Source organism: Lynx rufus, unplaced genomic scaffold (assembly GCF_022079265.1).
Source record: "Lynx rufus isolate CCGP_SWC_20201006 ecotype Redwood Valley unplaced genomic scaffold, mLynRuf1.p SCAF_23, whole genome shotgun sequence".
Lineage (NCBI taxonomy): Eukaryota > Metazoa > Chordata > Mammalia > Carnivora > Felidae > Lynx > Lynx rufus.
The window spans coordinates 9,914,184-9,933,170 of NW_025814838.1; the positions used below are offsets into that span (position 1 = coordinate 9,914,184).

Below are 18,987 nucleotides of genomic sequence, written 5' to 3' on the forward strand. Positions count from 1 at the left end.
TGCGGGGCTCAAACTCATGGACTGTAAGATCATGACCTGAGCTGAAGTTGGCTGCTTAACTGACTGAGCCACCCAGGCGCCCCTGGAGAGATCATTCTAGATTAATTGCAAATTCAGAGAAAAAGCAACTGAATGCAAACTGGGGCTTTAATTGGATCCTGGTCTGAACAAACAAGCTATGAAAGACATTTTGGGGACCACTGGGAAGATTTGAATATAGTCTGGATTTTTAATGATATTTTTAATTTTGCTAGGTGTGATAACTGCAGAAAGTGTCCTTATTTTGCAAAGATGCATGTTGAAGAAATTTGGAGTAAAATGTCCTAATGTCTTTAATTTACTGTGAAATGCTTCCAAAAAATAGTAAGATAAAACAATGTGGCTAAACGTTAACAATTTAGAAACCTGCATAGTAGGCATATGAGTGTTCATTTACTACTCTTTATTTCCTGTATGTTTGAAATTTTTCATAATAAAATGTTACATATATACAAATATAAAAAATATAGATCAGGGTGCCTGGGGGGCTCAGTTAAACGTCCAACTCTTGATCTCAGCTCAGGTCATGATCTCACGGTTCATGGGTTCGAGCCCTGCATCCAGCTCTGTGTTGACAGCATGGAGCCTTGCTTGGGATTCTCTCTCTCTCTGCCCCTCACCTGCTTGTGCTTTATCTCAAAATAAGTAAATAAACTTTAAAAAATAAAGCCCTAGGGGCACCTGGATGGCTCAGTCGGTTAAGCGTCTGATTTTGGCTCAGGTCATGATCTCGCAGTTTTTGAGTTTGAGCCCCGCATCAGGTTTTGCGCTGACAGCTCAGAGCCTGGAGCCTGCTTCAGATTCTGTGTCTCGCTCTCTCTCTCTGCCCCTCCCCTGCTCATGCTCTGTGTCTCTCTGTCTCTCAATTATAAGTAAATGTTAGAAAACATTTTTTTAAATAAAAATAAAAATAAAAACAAAGCCCTAAAAAATAAGTTAATTAAATTAAAAATATACATCACAACAAGGAGAATGAAAGTAAATGAGGAAGAAATTTACATAATAATAATTCTCACTTAATGCACTTAACACAAGGGAGAATTTTTAACAGGAAAAGAAATTTAAAAAGATAAATGGGAGAACTTGATTTTGAACATTCTACTTCAAGAGTCGGCAAATTTTTTCTGTGAAGAGCTAGATGATAAATATCTGGCTTGGTAGCTATAGCAACAACTCCGCTCGGCCACCGTAGCAGGAAGGCATCACAGACACCTAAACAAATGGATGTGACCGAGTTCCAGAAGGACTTTATTTATGGACACAAATTTGAATTTCACGTATAATTTTCATGTTTCACAAAATGTCATCCCTGTTTTGATTTTTTTTCAACCATTTAAAAATGTGGAAACCAATCTTAGTTCATTGGCTGTACAAAACTAGGTGGCAGGCCAGATTTGGCCCCAGCTATAGTTTGTCAGTCCCTGGTCTACAGAATGCTAGTGGCAGAAATCTCTTCTAGAAGGTAAACTCACAAGGCAGGGGCTATAAGTGTCGATAGGGAGGTGGGTAAACAAATTATAGCTGCTGTTAAAAAGAATACTATGGACTGGGACGCCTGGGTGGCTCAGTCGGTTAAGTGTCCGACTTTTGCTCAGGTCATGATCTCAAGACTAGTGAGTTCGAGCCCTGAGTCCAGCTCTGCGCTGACAGCTCAGAGCCTGGAGCCTGCTCCGGATTCTGTGTTTCGCTCTCTTCTACCCCTCCCCCACTCACGCTCTCTCTTTCAAAAATAAATAAATATTTAAAAATTAAAAAAAAAAGAGTACTGTGGATCTATATAGATGCTCAAGATACATAGTAAAACAAAAAAAATGTTGCAAAAACCTGTAGTATCCTGTTTTCTTTAGGAAAGAAGAAGGAAGAAAAACAGTGGACAAAGATAGGCTCTAAGCTAGGCCATTAGACAAGGGAAGAAGACTAATGTGGACCTTCACCTAATTTTCTCTCTTTTACAGTAGCAACTTTTCCCCCTCTGTCTCTGCCCCTCCCCTGCTCTATCTCTCAAAAATAAATAAACATTTTTCAAAAAATTTACAGTAGGAACTTTTCAAAAGGAGCATTGTATTTTGTACAAAGAAAAAGAAAAAAGAAAAAAAAGGTAGCTCTACAAACACCAATATGACATATCCTCCACAGAGCAGATGAAAGAAAGTGAGTCATAGATGGTATATGTGATTGATTCATCTTTTGTTAAAAAACAAAAGAAAGTGGAAACAGAAGAAAGGGATGTATATGTACACGTATACATGTGTCCATGTGTGCACAGAAAAGGAGACGGTGAACAACGCAAACTATTAATATGATTACCTCTAGAGACAGAAAGTCTCCTGTGTTGTGTATATGTTACTTTTAGGGAAAAAAAGAAACACATTTCAAAGTCCCACTTTGCCTATCAGTTGACTCCCAGGCAAAATGAGGGATCTGGAAGGTATGTCTGGGGATTTCTGAGGTGGTGGATTTCCAGGTGGGGGGAAATGGAGAACTTACCGCCCCGGTGAAAAATTCCAATCCGGTGAATTGGAGGGTGTTCTTTTCAGGCACAGTAAACTGAGGGATGATGATGAAGCTGAAGGTCACGATGAACGAGAAAATGTTGAACTTCAAAAGCCACCTCAGAAAGTTAAAATAGGAGAGGACACTCGTTCCAAACTTGCCTCCAATGACCTTGAACGTCTTCTGCCATAGGCTGATGTAACTGAGCAGTTCTGACAGGCTGTTCTTAGATCTACGGTAAGCCTGGGGTAGGGGCAAGCATGTGGTAGACAGTCACTCAACAAACACCTATGAGAAGGAAGGTCCCATCCTAGCAAAAACGGCCACTATTTCCAGAGCGTTAGAACGTGCCAGGCATGCGCTCAGCGTGTTTGCAAACGTTATCTCATTTAATCTGACAGGCCACTCTTCCAGGTGAGTGCTATTATTCTCCTATTATTATTCTCCTATATTATTATCCTATATCCTAGGTTTGCTGTTGAAGGTGACGTTCACAATAGCTATGCTGTCCAAATAACTCAGCAACCTCTTATACACCTCTGCATGCCCACCTGGTTTCTCTGCACCTAGACCAACCCAATTTCTATGGCTTTCAATGAAACAGCCCTGAATTTTGGTTCCTCTTCCCCTTGGGTACCTTTCATCCCACTCTGCAAGGGGTACCTTTTTACCCCTTATCATGCCCATTTTGTTGACTGCAATAAAGGCCTCTTACCTGTGAAACGGAGTTCAGACACTGAGCACAGCAGTTGAACTCAAGGATACGGTGGGATTGCTTACTTTTCTCTTTGTCAACCATTTTCCTGTGGGGAATGCCAGAAGAAAGGGAGAGATACCAATGCCGTAATCGCTGCATTCCCCAAATATTTACTGAGTGTCTATGGTGTACTAGGCACAACCCAGGTAGTGAGACAAAGAGAATGATTTCCCTGCCTCATGGAGAAGATATCGTAGTTGGAAGGGAAAGACAATAAAGAAACAGTGATTTATACTATGGAAAGAAAAAGGGAAATAGAACAGGATAAGGCGATGGGAAATACTGGGATGGGGACTGTGTTATAATTTGAAATAGCATGATATTTGAGCAAAATCTTGAAGAAGGGGAGGGGTTAGTTGTATGGATAAGGGACTGCTCCGTGGCAGAGGGAACAGCCAACATGAGACCCCCAAGGAGGCCAGGATGGCTGGAATGGAAACAGCAGGGGGAAGGGCAGAGGGTACTTTTTTTTTTTTTTTAAGTTTACTTATTTACTTTGAGAGACAAAGAGAGATGGGGAAGGGCAGAGAGAGAGAGAATTCCAAGCAGACTCCACACAGTGTGGAGCCCGATGCAGGGGCTCAGACTCATGAACCATGAGATCATGACCTGAGTCGAAATGTAGAGTCAAATGCTTAATTGACTGAGCCACCGGGGTGCCCCAGACTTCCCTTATTTTTAATGACCTTGACAATTTTGAGGCATACTGGTCAGGTATTTTGCAGAATGTCCCTCTATTAGGGGTTGCCTGATTTTTTCCTCTGGTGACACTGGGGTTACAGTCTTTAGGAGAGAATACCACAGAGGGAATGTGCTCTTCTGACCACATATCTCTGGCAATGCTAACCTTGATCGCCTGGCTGAAGGGGAGTGTAAACTATACCTCATCACTGGAACGTTTCTCTCCCTTGCTTTTCATACTCCACCCTTTCAAAGCACATCACTAAGCATAGCCTGCTCTCATGCTGAGAGGACAGAGGAGTATCTATACAGATTATTTGGAATTCTTCTGTAGCAAGACTGTCCTTTCTCTTGAATTTATTTCTTATCTTTCTGAGATGGGGCAAAAGTAGAAGACTGAGGTTCACATGAAATCTGGGAAAGAAGAAAAGCTTTGGGTCCATACTTAAGGTTCCTTTTCTCTTCCATGGTTCTTGGCTGACTCCTGATGGCTTTAATTCTGTCTCTAGAGGTCATTGGTATCAAAGATGCGATTAACTTTTGTCCTGTGGAGGAAAATAAATGGAGTTTCAGTCTGTTTCTTTCACAGAATATCAGCATTTCAAAAGATAGCACTGAACTTAGAGTATGTTTTTATAAGGGCATAAGGAAAGAATATATGGACTCAATGATCTCAAAAGCCAGAAATGAAAACAAAATGGCAACATGGCGTATTTCTCAAAGTCAAAGCAAATGATAATGTTTGCATGCAACATTTGATATTTTCCTTCTTTTCAATGACAAGAAACATCCAATGAAGCCAACAAGTCCCTGCACATCTGGTCAGGCTCACTGTCCTCCCTCACTTGATTGCCTGCACCATTTTCTCTTGACCCCTGTATTCTAGGCCCAGGCATCTTATTTACATTAAAAAAAATTTTTTTTAATGTTTTTTCATTTTTGAGAGAGAGAGAGCACAAGAGCAGGGAGAGGGGCAGAGAAAGAGAGAGAGGGAGGGAGACACAGAATGTGAAGCAGGCTCCAGGCTCCGAGCTGTCAGCACAGAGCCCGATGCGGGGCCCAGGCTCATGGACGTCGAGATCATGACCGGAGCTGGAGTCAGACGCTTAATGGACTGAGCATTATCTTCTTTACATTTCTTGACTTTGTCATATATGCTCTTCTGCCTCCTGGAACGAGTCCCCCATCTTCTCAGTATCATCAGATACTGCTGGCCATCTACCCAAGTTATCTCTCCTTTTTAAAAGAATACGGATTTTGTTTGGGAATCTACCCCCTCTGTCCCAAGGCCCTGAGCTTCTGCAGGGTGGGACCCATCTTCAGACACAGGGCATGAGTCCCATGATTCCAAACTGATTGTTGCAGGTGACTGATTTAGGCATGAGCATGTAACAAGATGTTGGCCAATGTTCTGCGATGCACGGTCTGCTGAGGAGTTTCTTGGAAAAGGCTTCTTCCTTCTCAAAAAGGAAAAAACAAAAACAAGAAAAAGACAGATTCTTCTTCCTCTGGATGTTGTTGTGGCCACATGTGAAGCCTGGAACTGCTGTCACCATCTTGTAACAATGAGGAAGCCAGTTGGGGGACTACCACTGGGGTAACAACAGAATGGTCTGGATCCCTGGTTGAGTTATGGAGCTGGAACTCCACAATTGACCTAGTTGGGGTGAAAAGGAAATCCCCAAATGAGGGCCACCAACTCACTCTGCTGAAGACAAGGAATTTGTGTCTCTCCTGAGAGGGATGGGGGGCTAGACAGAGAGGAAGAAAGGACTAGGAGGAGGAGGAAAGAAGACAGTGATGTGGGGAGACAGCAGCATGAGAGGAGACACCCCAGTCTTCAATAAAGGGGCTAAACCCACAAAATGCTTTAGTGAGAATGGATTTTTTCCCCTCTTAGAAATCACTGACAATGCCTGGACTTCATGACTGGAGCATTATGAGATGAAACAGACACAAGCAGCTGACAAACCACTGTTTGGCCTCAGGAGCAGAAAGGCAGGGAGACAGTATCAGCTAAGACCTGGTGTCATGGCGGACTTGGCAATAAGGGCCATCCTATGTTGCCAAATCCAGGGTGGGGAGGAAATGGACTAAAGCAGGACAGCAGTTAAGGCATCAGGCCAGACAGACCTGTATTTGGGCCCTGGTTCTGCCAGGTCATTTAATTCCTCATCAAGCAAATGGAAGCGACAAATGTGCCAGCCTCAAAGTGTGGGGAATAAGTAAAACTAAATTCAATGGAAAAAAAAGGAAGTGCTTGGCAGACTGCCAGGCACAGAAAGTGAGCTTGGGGGCAGGGGGGGGGGGGGGGCTGCCTGAGTGGCTCAGTCAGTTGAGCGTCTGACTTCAGCTTATGCCATGGTCTTGCAGTTCTTGAGTTCGAGTCCCACATTGGGCTTGTTGCTGTCTGCACGGAGCCAGCTTCGGATCCTCTGTTCCCCTCTCTCTGCTTCTCCCCCACTTGTGCTCTCTCAAAAATAAGTAAACTTAAAAAAAAATAAGAAGAAAGAAAATGAGCTTGGTCATGGTAAACTCCTTTTTAGGTGTTAGGTGCTCCCAAAGTGACCCCTTCCTGGGTCCATCCGTAGCGTGCTTAGATCATCCACCAAACTTCAACCTATTTCATGTCTTAAAAGTAAAAAACCTTGTGGACAGCTTGGAGGCCTTCCTCATGCCTTTCCTAACTCCTTTCCCCCAGTGTCTCACCACCTTGAATGTTTTCATGTGAAGTGTCTATGCCCACACTTCCTGGGCTACGATGAAGGGTCTGAAGAAATGATTCATTCAAAGATGTGGAAAACCTCAACAACTGCTTGCTCTTTTTGTCATCTGGGATGCCAAAACTCTGAGAGTCTGTCACATCGATGTCAGAAATGGATGAGACCATACTGAAGCTTGAGTTCACTGGTGTCTTTTCTGGAACAACCCAAGATGGAACATTCTCTGCCTCGACGATGATTTCATTCAGTTGGTCATCAGAAAGCATCTCTTGCCTCCTCCAAGGCTTGTTCTCCCCTCAAGTGGCCTTCCAAAGACCTCATAGAGCAGTCACACTGACATCATCAGGAGCCACCAGGAAAAATGATGATCACAGAGGGATGCCCCATTCACACTTTTTAAAAGACAAGGATGAGATTGCCAAAGCCAGTCCTACACAAATCATAACATAACTCCCTACATCTGTACAGAGGGGTCTCCTCATGAAGAGGTGTGTTTTCCTGTAGGACTTCTGTCTTGGTAACTAGGTAAGAAATTGGAAACAGAATCCTTCATTAAAGACAACAGGGTTCTAGAAACAGAAGGCAGAGATTCTTCTAAGTGACTCATAATCAAAGGGCAAGATTTTCCTTTTTTAATTTGGTGCCCCGGCCTAAAACTTATATTTTATATGTATATAATTTTACCTGCCTATATAAATCCAGACAGGTTTACAGTAATACAATTAATGGGGCACCTGGGTGGCTCAGTCATTTGAGTGTCTGACTCTTGATTTCTGCTCAGGTTGTGGAATTGAGCCCTGTGTGGGGCTCTGTGCTGAGCATGGAGCCTGCTTGGGATTCTCTCTTTCTCTCTCTCTCTGCCCCTCTCCCCTGCTCATGCATGCACTCTCTCTCAAAAAAAAATTTATAGTAATATAATTATTATCTCCTGACTGCCTTGGGTAGCCAACCCTGCCATTTGTCTGCCTCCTCATATCCGCCCTCCATTTTTCCCATACCCCCAGAAACCACCTTTCCTGTGAAGGCACTGTGCTCAGTTAAAATTCTCCTGGCTTCCTTTGTGGTTAAAGATGGACTTGTAACCCCATTCTGGCCAGTGAGTCATAGAGCTCCAGGAATGCTTTTCAAAAGGTGACAGTCTGCCTAGTTTCACCTTTCACCTTTCACCATTTTTCCTTCTTCCTCACCAAAGGCCACCATTTTGAAAACAAGAGGACAAATGCTCACCTGAGAAGGATGGTGGAGAAAGAAGGTATAGAAAGAGCTCAGTCCTTGAGAGCATCCTGACAGAGCTGCCACACAAACTGTGAATCCCTTCCCTCCACACTTCTTGTTACATGAAAAAAAAAATTGCTAAGCCGTGCTATGTCAGAACAAGGCACTTGAACACGATTTCTACCCGATAGACCTGATTTGGAAATCACCTCGGCCAAGTTGTTTATTTAATAGTTGGTGAAACTGAGGTGCACAGAAATGAGTTGACCCCCCACCCTGACTGCCGTCTTCATCACACTTTCATTAAATGACAGAATTGGACTGGAACTCTATTCCTCCTCCCCACCAATGATAATTAACAGTAAGAATACCTGCCATTACTGTAGGCCCAGTACTTAGAGTATATAATTTAATTTTCATAATCACCCTATGCAGTATATACAACGATAAACCCCTTTTATAGCTAAGAAAACTGAAGCCCAAAGATGTAATTTGCCTAAGGTTACAAAACAAGCAAGTAGTAGAACTGAAGGTCAAACCCAGGTCCATCTAGACCCAAAGCAGGGCGTCTTAATCACTTCGCCCTGGCCCCTTCCTATAACAAGATGCTGATGTGTCATTTATTCGTTTATAAATAAATGAACATTTGTGAGTACGTACCACATGCTGGGTGCTTCCTGGGTGCAAAGCATAACCCATCAAAATGATGTTTTATCAGGAGGCTGTCCACCAACTAATTGTATGTGGTTTGAGAATCCAAACCAATGCAAAGCAAAATGATGAAGAAAACCAGATTCATCTTTGGGTCCTCTATTTCTTTAATTCTCTCTGCCTTCTGGGACTCTTCTTTTACCAGAGGCCCCAACCTCAGGCTGGCTAGAAAGAGCAGGCCAGTGAAGTTAGAAGCTATTCCTTTTCCCCAGTAGTTAAAGTCATTTTCTGCTCTAGTGGGAACCAAATGGAGAGTGTGATTGTCTATACCTCCATGGTTTTCTTCCCAAGTAGCCATACTCAATCCTCGAAGATATACCCCTCCTTGAGAAGGCTCCTAAAGAACGACGCTAAATGCTGCCATATAGGGTAGGGTGCCAGAAGGTGAGACATGGTTTTAGGTCATGAGGTCCCTGAATTCACATTGTTGTACAGAGGATCCCATCGGTCTGTTTACTCCTTGTTCTTCATAGATTTGCCTCTTAGCATTCCCTGGCCTCTCTCTTCTTTTGTTTCCTTTTAGTTTCTCAGTCTCTGCCTCTGATCAGACCTTCATCACTGCACACAGTGATCCTTACAGAGCTTCCTAACCGATTTCATAGCATTCTGTCTTTCCCCAGTCCTACTGCTCCTACACTCTAGCATCATATATAATTATATGATTATTCAGAAAAATTTTGATCAATGCAGACTCAGAGGCCCTTGTTCCTGTAACTCATTCACCAATTAACTCGACAAATAGCTCTGAGCATTTACTATACGCCAAGCTCTGTACTAGGTCCTGGAAGGTAATTCTACCTTCAATTCTTTGTTTCTTCCCTGTCCTTCCCACCACACAAGCTGGTACATACACTTTGGGCCCATGTGAGTTGGGTTTCTGTCACACGAAACCAGAAGAGTCCTGATGAAGGTACCTTGATATCCAGGAGAGAAAAAAGTCTGCATATCAAAAAGGAAACCCTGTTATAGTAAATTAAGCAAATACTGCATCAGTTGCCACACCAGTGGCCACAAGGAAATGGTGATGTCTGTATTGCCTTGAACACACTCCTCTCTAAGGTTGATTTTTTTGGTTACTATTCACTTAAGCCTTACCTTGGGGTGACTTGTGCCAGTCACATCCAGACAATGGTGGGTTTCCATAAACTGGGCGGGGGTTACTTTCACCCACAGAAGCAGGGTTCACTGGAATGAAGGGGCAGGAGACATCACCAATTAATCCCACCACACTAGATATTACTGAGTAGGATGGTCAGTAAGACCTCAACCTTGACCTCGAGATCCTGACAGACTAACGATTGAGTGCTTGGGTGGAAAAGACGACATAAATATGGAATCGATGCTGTTAAGTACAAACAGCTTTGATCAGTGGTTCTCATTTAAGTACAAGCCATGGTTAAAAATACTTGTTACAATGGAATATTATTCAGCCATAAAAATGAATGAAATCTTGCTATTTGCAACAACGTGGATGGATCTAGAGGGTATAAAGTTAAGCGAAATAGTCAGAGAAAGACAAATACTGTATGGTTCTAGTCATATGCAGAATGAATTTAAGAAAGAAACAAACGACTAAAGGAAAATAAGAGAGGGAGAGAGACAAACGAAAAAAGAGACTCTTAACTTTACAGAACAAACTGATGGTTACCAGGGGTGGGGGGGGGGGGGGGCAGGGGGCAGGTGAAACAGGTGATGGGGATTAAGAGTACAACTAACACAATGAGCACTGAGTCATGTATAGAATTGCTGAATCACTATATTATACACCTGAAACTAATAATAACACTATATGTTAACTATAGTGGAATTAAAATTTTAAACTTGATAAAACTTTTAAAAATTATTACACTAAGATCCAAGACATACCTACACATATATGACTGAAAAATAAGTTTCACTAAACAATACTTTGCTGGATTACATAAAAGGCTCTCCAGTACATTCTCATTCCAGTCCATTCTTTTTCATTTCATTTTTCAGGATTAACTTCACAACTTGTTAATGGGTTACAACTCAAGAGTTTGAAAAGTACTTGTCTGGGGGGTTGGGACAAACGGACAGAGCAGAGGGTGTTTAGGGCACTGAAATTATTCTATATGATACTGTAATGGTGACATGTGTCATTATACATTTGTCCAAACTCAGAATTTACAGTGCCAAGAGTGAACTCTGATATAAACTGTGGACTCGAGGAGATAATGATGTGTCGTAGGTTCATCAGTTTTAAGACATGTACCACTCTGGTGGCAGATGTTGATAATGGGTGAAGTCTACGCACGTCAGGGAAAGCAGTTGTATGGGAAATCTCTGTACCTTACCCTCAATCTTACTGCGAACCTAAAACTGCTCTAAGAAAAATTAAGACACAAAAATGAAACAAACAAACTTGTCCAGATAATCACAGAAGTTCTTTCTATTTCTAGCATTTTATGATGAGGCATGAACAGATTTGAAATATGACGTGATTTTCTTTTTATTTTTTTAATGTTTATTTACTTATTTTGAGAGAGAGAGACTGAGCAGGAGGAGGGGCAGAGAGAGAGGAAGAGAGAGAGAATCCAAGCAGGCTCTGTGCTGTCAGCACAGAGCCCAATGCGGGGCTCGAACCCACAAATCATGAGACCATGATCTGAGACAAAATCAAGAGTTAGATGCTTAACTGACTGAGCCACCCAGGCATCCCTATGGCATGATTTTCTTAAGGACCAAGTCTACTCTCAGCATCTACACGACAGTGTCATATTTCAGGATATTTTTGTTCAACCCACAGTAAACATTACAAGATAAACTCAACAGAGAAAATGGAACACATTTTGATGTGAACAATGCACAAAATTACATTTCAGGAAGTTCTGAACTTTTCCTGGGGATCAATGCCCAGCTTTGTTTCCAGTTGATGCCCTCAGGCATGTTACCTAACCTCTCTGAGCTTCAATATCATGGTCTTTAAAACAGGAATTTTGATGGGCCCTTCACATAGCATTGTTGAAGGAACTGAATCAGTTAACACATGTAATGTGCTTAAAGTAATCCTGAGACATACCAAACTATACGTGTGTGTGTATGCATGTATATATATAGTAACTGTTGTAGTAGATCAACTGTTGTTCAGCAAATATTACACCACCACCACCCCTGGACAACACCATTGAAGTCGGGCTTGGTCATGTGAATTTTATCTATGGAACAGGGTAGAAATGAAGGTGTGCCAGTTCCAACTGAAAACCTTGGAGATGTTGTGTTGTCTTTGCTCACCATTTTGAGCACTTCCAGCTTGTGCCATGGGACAACAGTGCCCCCAGGTGGCTTCCTGGTCCAAGAAGGGCACTAGGTTGTAGATACAGAATCCATGACCTGGAGTCAAGCACAGCCTAGTTCAATCAAACTCGAAGCAAACCCGCAGATGTGTGAGCAAGAAATATATGTTTCTTTATTGTACAACACTGTTTTCTTTTCAGGTGTTTGTTATGCAGCATTACTGTGGCAACAGCTAACTGATACATCCCTTACCATTACTGCTACTATTAACTCAGTTTGCACTGCTTAAGCACCTACTGTGACCAGGCAACGTGACACTAGGAAAATCACCTAGAGCCTTAAAGAATACATAGATGAAGATCCTGAGTCTATCAGGATGGCACAGTACAGGGCAGGTGATTGTCAAGGGCTACAATCTTGGTCCTACAAAGGAGTTCAGAAAACGAAGTCACACTTGACTACTTCTAAAATTTTTTTTTAAACATGAGTGGTCAGGAATCTTTTTGCATTTGCCTTGATCCTAACCAGTAGTAATATAGGATAAGTAAGAGTCAGGTTTTGGGTTAGAGAGACTGGCTCTTTCAATTTAGCAGCTGGGTGATCTTGCATTGAGCCTCTGAACCTCAGTTTTCCCTCTTCGCTCAGTTTTCCCATCTATAAACAGGGAGATCAGTAGTGGCTATGTGAAATTTGGTTGTTCAGATTTAAACAAGACAATGAAAGTAAAGTGTTTCACAGAGTCTTCAGGACATAGAAAACATTCAAAATCTGCTTGTCGTTATTAACTACACTTGCTTTGGGGTAGGGCTGTGTTTCTAAATCTTTTTCATTATTGGCCCCCTAAGACTCCCTAAGGAGTCTATGTGGACATCTCTTCCCCCATTGCCCTGTCCCATGACATTTTAATACTACAGATATACAGTGTATCTGCTTATATATGTATATCGGTGCTTTATACATAAAAAGAGGAAGACTTTTCTGGCCTTTCAAGAATAAATTTTACCCCCCTGGGATTTATATCGTCTTCCTCCACCCCATTGAGAACGCATGGCATTCTGCATGGCATAAAGGTTTGGAATAGCCCAAATGAATGTTTTCTATGCAAACGTGTAACAGTCCAAGTTTCTCACCAATGCATGACAATGCATCCCATCCCCTCCTCTCTGCCAGCTTCAAACTCTTCCCCATCACCCTCTCAGGTGTAAGCAATTCTCCATCTGCACCAACCAGCACTTGGGCCCCTCATTCTGTTCTTGGCTGAATACCCCTTCCCTTTTCAGGCCCCCATAGGCTCTAGATTTCTATAACATTGACTCTCGTGTAATGACCTTGCTTCCTTCACAAGACAGCAAGTCCCTATTCCTCCTGAAAGATAAGAAATTTAGAGTTTCCTTTGCTTCCCAGAGCTATACCTTTACACATAGCAGATTCTGAGGGTTTGCATAGTCTGCTTGCTAATTTTGTGTGTGTGTAGTCTTGACAGGATGGTGTCACCCACCCACTTATGCTTTAAGTAACTTGAGGACAGAGCTGCCTCTTCGTCCCTTTGCCCCCCCCCAGTAGGTTCTGAATACCCAAGTGATGACTGTCTGAATAGTTTAGGATGTGCTAAACTAAAGCTGGCCAGTGACAGCCACATAAACTAAATCTAGCCCACAAGTGATTTTGTTTGCCCAGTTCAGTGCTTTAATTTTTTTTTTAATTTTTTGGAGCATGTAAAAATTGGGAGGTTTCACATAAAAATGCAGATTTCTTGGTGTGCTTGGGTAGCTCAGCTGGTTAAGTGTCTGACTCTTGGTGTTCATGTCATGATCTCATGATTCGTGAGATCAAGCCCCATGTTGGGCTCTGTGCTGACAGCATGGAGACTGCTTAGGATTCTTTCTCCATCTCTCTCTCTCTCTGCCCCTCGCCTGCTTGCACTATCTCTATCTCTCTCAAAATAAGTAAATAAACATTTTTTTTAAAAAACAGATTTCTTGCCTCTTTAGAAATATCTGAGGATTGGGGCACCCGGGCGGCTCAGTCAGTTGAGTATGTGACTTCGGCTCAGGTCATGATCTCATGGTTCGTTAGTTTGAGGCCCGCATCGGGCTCTGTGTTGACAGCTCACAGCCTGGAGCCTGCTTCAGATTCTGTGTCTCCCTCTCTCTCAGCCCCTCCTCCACTTGTGCTCTCTCTGTCTCTGTCTCTCAAAAACAAACATTAAAAAATTTTTTAAAAGAAAAATCAATAATTATAAAAAAAAAAAAGAAACATCTGAGGATTTAGCCATACTGAGCCTGCATTCCTGCATAACCCCAATGGGCCAAATCTGAACATCAGTCACCTCATGTAGGCACAGGGTGTACACACCCCCATTTTTCATAACACCTAACCAGCCTGCTTTGACAAGTGATGATACTGCTGGTCTTCTCTAGACCCTTAGTGTTCAACCTTTGTATGGTGGGTGTTTGAAGGCAGGGGAGGGAGAAACCAATTCTTCTCTTCCTGGAACTCTTTAATGACTGCTCCCTTAAGTCCACCGATTTTACTTTCTTCTCAGGACATGATCTTCATCTCAACAAATGCTTACCACAGCCACTGCCAGGAGCCCCGGGCACAGAGTCATATGGATTTGCCGTCTCCATGGATTTCATTGCAATGCTTTCAGGGTAATCATCATTCTTTCTCCCAAGGATGCCCGAGGGGCTATCACCCCTACGACGAAATGAGGGCTGGATTGAAGATGTTCTGCTGAACACCCTGAAATCCCAAAATGATGGATCAATATTCATCTAGTAGCATAGTAAGGACAGTCCTCCATTCATCATCCGTCCACCCATTCATTCATTCCACAAATGCTTACTGAATGCCAACCATGTGTTAGGCATGGTCTAGGGGGTGAGAACACAAAGATAAAAACATGGGCTGTCGGGGCGCCTGGGTGGCGCAGTCGGTTGGGCGTCCGACTTCAGCCAGGTCACGATCTCGCGGTCCGGGAGTTCGAGCCCCGCGTCAGGCTCTGGGCTGATGGCTCAGAGCCTGGAGCCTGTTTCCGATTCTGTGTCTCCCTCTCTCTCTGCCCCTCCCCCGTTCATGCTCTGTCTCTCTCTGTCCCAAAAATAAATAAACGTTGAAAAAAAAAAAATTAAAAAAAAAAAAAAACATGGGCTGTCTACCCTCAAGGAACTCTCAGTCCAATCTGGTAGAGCTTCTTAGATACAGCTAAGCAATTATAATACAGGTAGTAACTGGTGAGTACCAGAAGACAGGCCCAGGGAGTTCAGAGGAAAGAGAAAAGAACTCTGGCTGGCAGTTCGGAGGGATATCTACAAGGAAAGAAACATCCCAGGTAGGACTAGAAGGATAAATTCATACATAAAGAGTTAGAAGGAGGGAATTCCAAGGATGAAGAACAGCATAGATAAAAGTGGAAGACGATAAACAAAAGTGTTGAATATATACAGGGAACACTACAAAAATTCATTAATCTGGAGCAATGTTCTCAATGTTATGCACATGCCACTTCCCAGGCCCCAGCCCAGACAATGACATCAGAAGGTCTGAAGGTTGGACCCAGGCATCTGTATTATTTTTAAAGTTCCCCAGGTAATAGGGTGATTCTAAGGTTCAGTCCAGGTCAAGAACCACTGTACTAGAGGTAGGGAGGGGTTAGGGGAGGTGGGGAGATGGGAGGAAGTCAGTCAGGCAGGTCTTTGGCTGGCACATTAGACCAGTGCATCCTCCTTCTTAAAAGTTTGCATAAGCAAAGCAATGTGGCCTTTCTCCCAAAGCTTATGGAGAACATGGAAGAGCAGAAACAAAGGAGTCAAAGTATCAGAGGTATATTTTGGAATGATGAATCAGGCAGTGGCGGGGATAAGACCAAGGAGGCCATTTTGGGTTTTGTTTTTTAAATGTTTTATTTATCTGTGAGTGAGACAGCATGAGCGGGGGAGGGGCAGAGAGAGGGGGACAGAGATCAGAAGCCGGCTCTGCGCTAACACCAGTGAGCTGGATGTGGGGCGCAAATTACTTCACTAGCCGAGAGATCATGACCCGAGCTGAAGTCGGAAGCTCAACCGACTGAGCCTCCCAGGTGCTACAAAGAAGCCCCTTTTGATCTGGTTCTATTAATCGTCCTATTTACATCTTGAAGACATTGTGACCCTGCTGAGCACCCAAATCTTATATCCTTATTCCTCAAGATAAATACAAGCATTAGTTTTTGTTGTATTTATAAACATTACTAGTAGAACTAGTACATGCCAAATTAGACTCCTAAGGGTTAAACTTTCACAGGGTAAAAATTTGTATAGAGTAAAAATAACCTGACTATACAATCACATCTTGTTGGCAACAGGAACTTAACCCAGAAAAAAAAGTCAGATTTGGTAGAACTAAGTCATCCAAACTAACACTGTCAGTGTCCAGAGCTGTACCTAATAAAATTTGTCAATGACCAAAAATTGCTAGAAGATTAAAACTATTTTTGACAAAATTTAAATCTACAGAACCTGAGCCAGGAAAAATGGGACTTAGTGTTTTAGAACGAGCTTAAAGAAATACCAACAATGGGGAGAAACTATGATTGATAAAATCTGATGAAAACAACACCAATGCAGAAGATCAATATGCCAAATCTGCCATAAACATAAAAAATAATCAAACAATAATTTTAGAGTAAAATAAAAATGAAAGTAGAAAAAAATCAGGAGTGGCCGAACCAACTTGAATTAAAAAAAAAAAAAAAAAACACAATTGAGGAAGTAAATTGACTTTGTGGAGTTAGATCTTCAAAAGATTTTCTTGGTTAAAATGCATTCCTATGCATATAATTCTGGTTAAAATGTTTGGGTTCATAACTATCAAGTCTTAACCCTAACTTTATTGGCAAAGTAGCAGAGTCAAAACAGTGAGAATCTAAATATCCTGTAGGGATTAGATGGGAAGAGGGAGAAGACTGGAGAGGGTGTTATCCAAGCAAGAGGTGATGAAAGATTATGTTCAGGTGAGGGGTTGAAACCTCAGGCTGAAAGTCCATGCCCTGGTGAAAGCCCATGGCCCTGGTGAAAGTTCATGGCCCTATCTACAGACAGATATGAAAATTTCACCACAACTTCTGGTCAAAGAAACCATCTTAATTGTCCCTAACCCAAACAATAGCAACCAGGTTCCATTGGCCTGATGGTCTAGCATGCAGCTCCGACCCCAATGGAGGGAGATGCTTATACTTACTCTCTAGCTGTTTCTGAAGTCTCAGAAGAGCCATAATCATGACCATCCTCAGCAGCTGGGTAATCAGGCTTCCCCCAAAAGTTTGGAGAGTTCTTCTGATAATCCTCAGTCCTGGGATAGTCTGGTTCCCCAAAAAAGTTTGGAGAATTAGGTTGATTCTCAGCACCTGGATAATCAGGCTCTCCTAGAGTGTCTATGTATGGATTGATTCTGGAACCAGCAAATTCTGGATTCCTTCTAGAGCCTGGATGGTTGGACGTGGCTCTGGAGCCAGGGTAGTCAGAGTTTCCCTGTGCTCCAGGGTAGTCTGGTTCTCCCAAAGAGTCCAGATAATCAGGATTTGTTCTGGAGCCTGCATAGTTTCTACTGCTTCTGGAACCTGCAAAGTCAGAATTTTGTTGGGATTTAGAGTAGTCTGGCTCTCTGAATGAGACTGGATGGTATGGTTCACTCAAAGATCCAATGTAATCTGGCTCTGCCAGAAATTTGGGATAGTCTGAACTCCTTCTGGAGCCTGCAGAGTATGGATTGTTCTGGGTGCCAGGGTAGCCTGGATTACTCTGAGATCCAGGATAATCTGGCTCTGCCAGAGACCCAGGATACTCTGAACTTCGTCTGGAACCAGTAGAGAATGGAGTGCTTCTGGTGCCAGGCTGATCTGGATTACTCCAAGATCTAGGATAATCTGGGTCTGCTAGAGACCTGGGATAGTCTGAAGTTGTTACGGAGTCTTCAGAGTATGGGTTGTTCCTGATGCCAGGGTAGTCTGAGTTGTTCAGAACACCTGGAGAATCTGGAGAATCCTGAGTTTTCAAATCCCCCCATGTCCAGTTCTGAGATCCTGAATATTCAGGGTAATCTGGATCTTCCTCATAGCCATAGTTCCTGTAGTAGGCAGACATGCTGGTAAAGCTTCTTTACCGTGGAATGTTAAAATGTTCCTGCATTTGTAGTTACTCAGGGATCTTTTTTTTTTTTTTTTTTACCTGAAAAACAAGCAAAAAAAAGGTCAGATTTTTTTTTTCTTCCCTGTAGAGATTGCTGGTTATCTTCCATTATTATCTATTCTCCTTTCTTTCATGGTTGGGTACACAGCTGCCCAGAATCAGAACTATGTATCCCAGCCTCCTGTGCCCCAACATGTGACCATGACAGTGGTCAGTGGGATGTGAACAGAAGCAATATATATAACTCCCAGGGTTGTGCTGTTTAAGGCAAGGGGCACTCCTCCCTTTGTCAGTCTTCTTACCTCCCATAGGCTGGAAGGTGGAAATGATGGTGTGCCATCTTGGGCCATGTACACGAAGTTGGCACCCACCCCAGGCATAGCAGCACGAAAGATGGAAGAAGCCTGGGTTGCTGATGACATCACAGATTAGTGCCAGCATATCAGCGAGGGCTTTTATATAAAAGAAATAAGCCTTTGTCTCCTGTAAACCACGGTTTTTGGGGGGGTCTCTGACACATGTGGCCAAACTTCCATCCTAACCACTATATTCCCTTGGTTGTGGGGGGAGCAGAACAATAAACCAAAAGACTGGAAGAAACAAGGACCTTGTGAACATTTCGATTGCACTTGTGGTTGTAGGGTTTAAAGCATAAATTAGTATCAGTGCACAAGAGAAGAACACTTAATGGTAACTAGAGGACTTGGGTAGGAAGACAATTGCTACCATCCCTTCCAGTTTGAAACTGTGTTTTTGTGAGTTCTCTGAGCTCTAATCTATAGACAGGGTATACTTTCAAATCAGAAATAATGGGATTTTAATTTCTGAGTGTGCTGGATATCTGTTGTGTTTACTTGCCTATTACTCCTTTTCCCTTCTTTTGGCACCAATGCCCTGGTTTTCATCTGGGCACCTGCCCCTCCCCATTCCTGACTCCAAGGAC

At 42.7% G+C, this 18,987-nt stretch overlaps 1 protein-coding gene across 1 annotated transcript in view; it reads right to left on the reverse strand.

Moving 5' to 3' along the window:
• Positions 1 to 17,999, reverse strand: part of TMC5 (transmembrane channel like 5) — a 47,472-nt gene extending 29,473 nt beyond the window's left edge. Inside the window, exons 1-6 of the mRNA XM_047087836.1 lie at positions 17,098 to 17,999; positions 14,453 to 14,622; positions 9,715 to 9,804; positions 4,416 to 4,515; positions 3,248 to 3,335; positions 2,527 to 2,775 (exon numbers count right to left, since the gene is read on the reverse strand). Coding sequence (XP_046943792.1) covers positions 2,527 to 2,775; positions 3,248 to 3,335; positions 4,416 to 4,515; positions 9,715 to 9,804; positions 14,453 to 14,622; positions 17,098 to 17,999 — 1,599 coding nt within the window. The remainder of the gene's footprint in view (positions 1 to 2,526; positions 2,776 to 3,247; positions 3,336 to 4,415; positions 4,516 to 9,714; positions 9,805 to 14,452; positions 14,623 to 17,097) is intronic.
• Between the last annotated feature and the right edge of the window lie 988 nt (positions 18,000 to 18,987).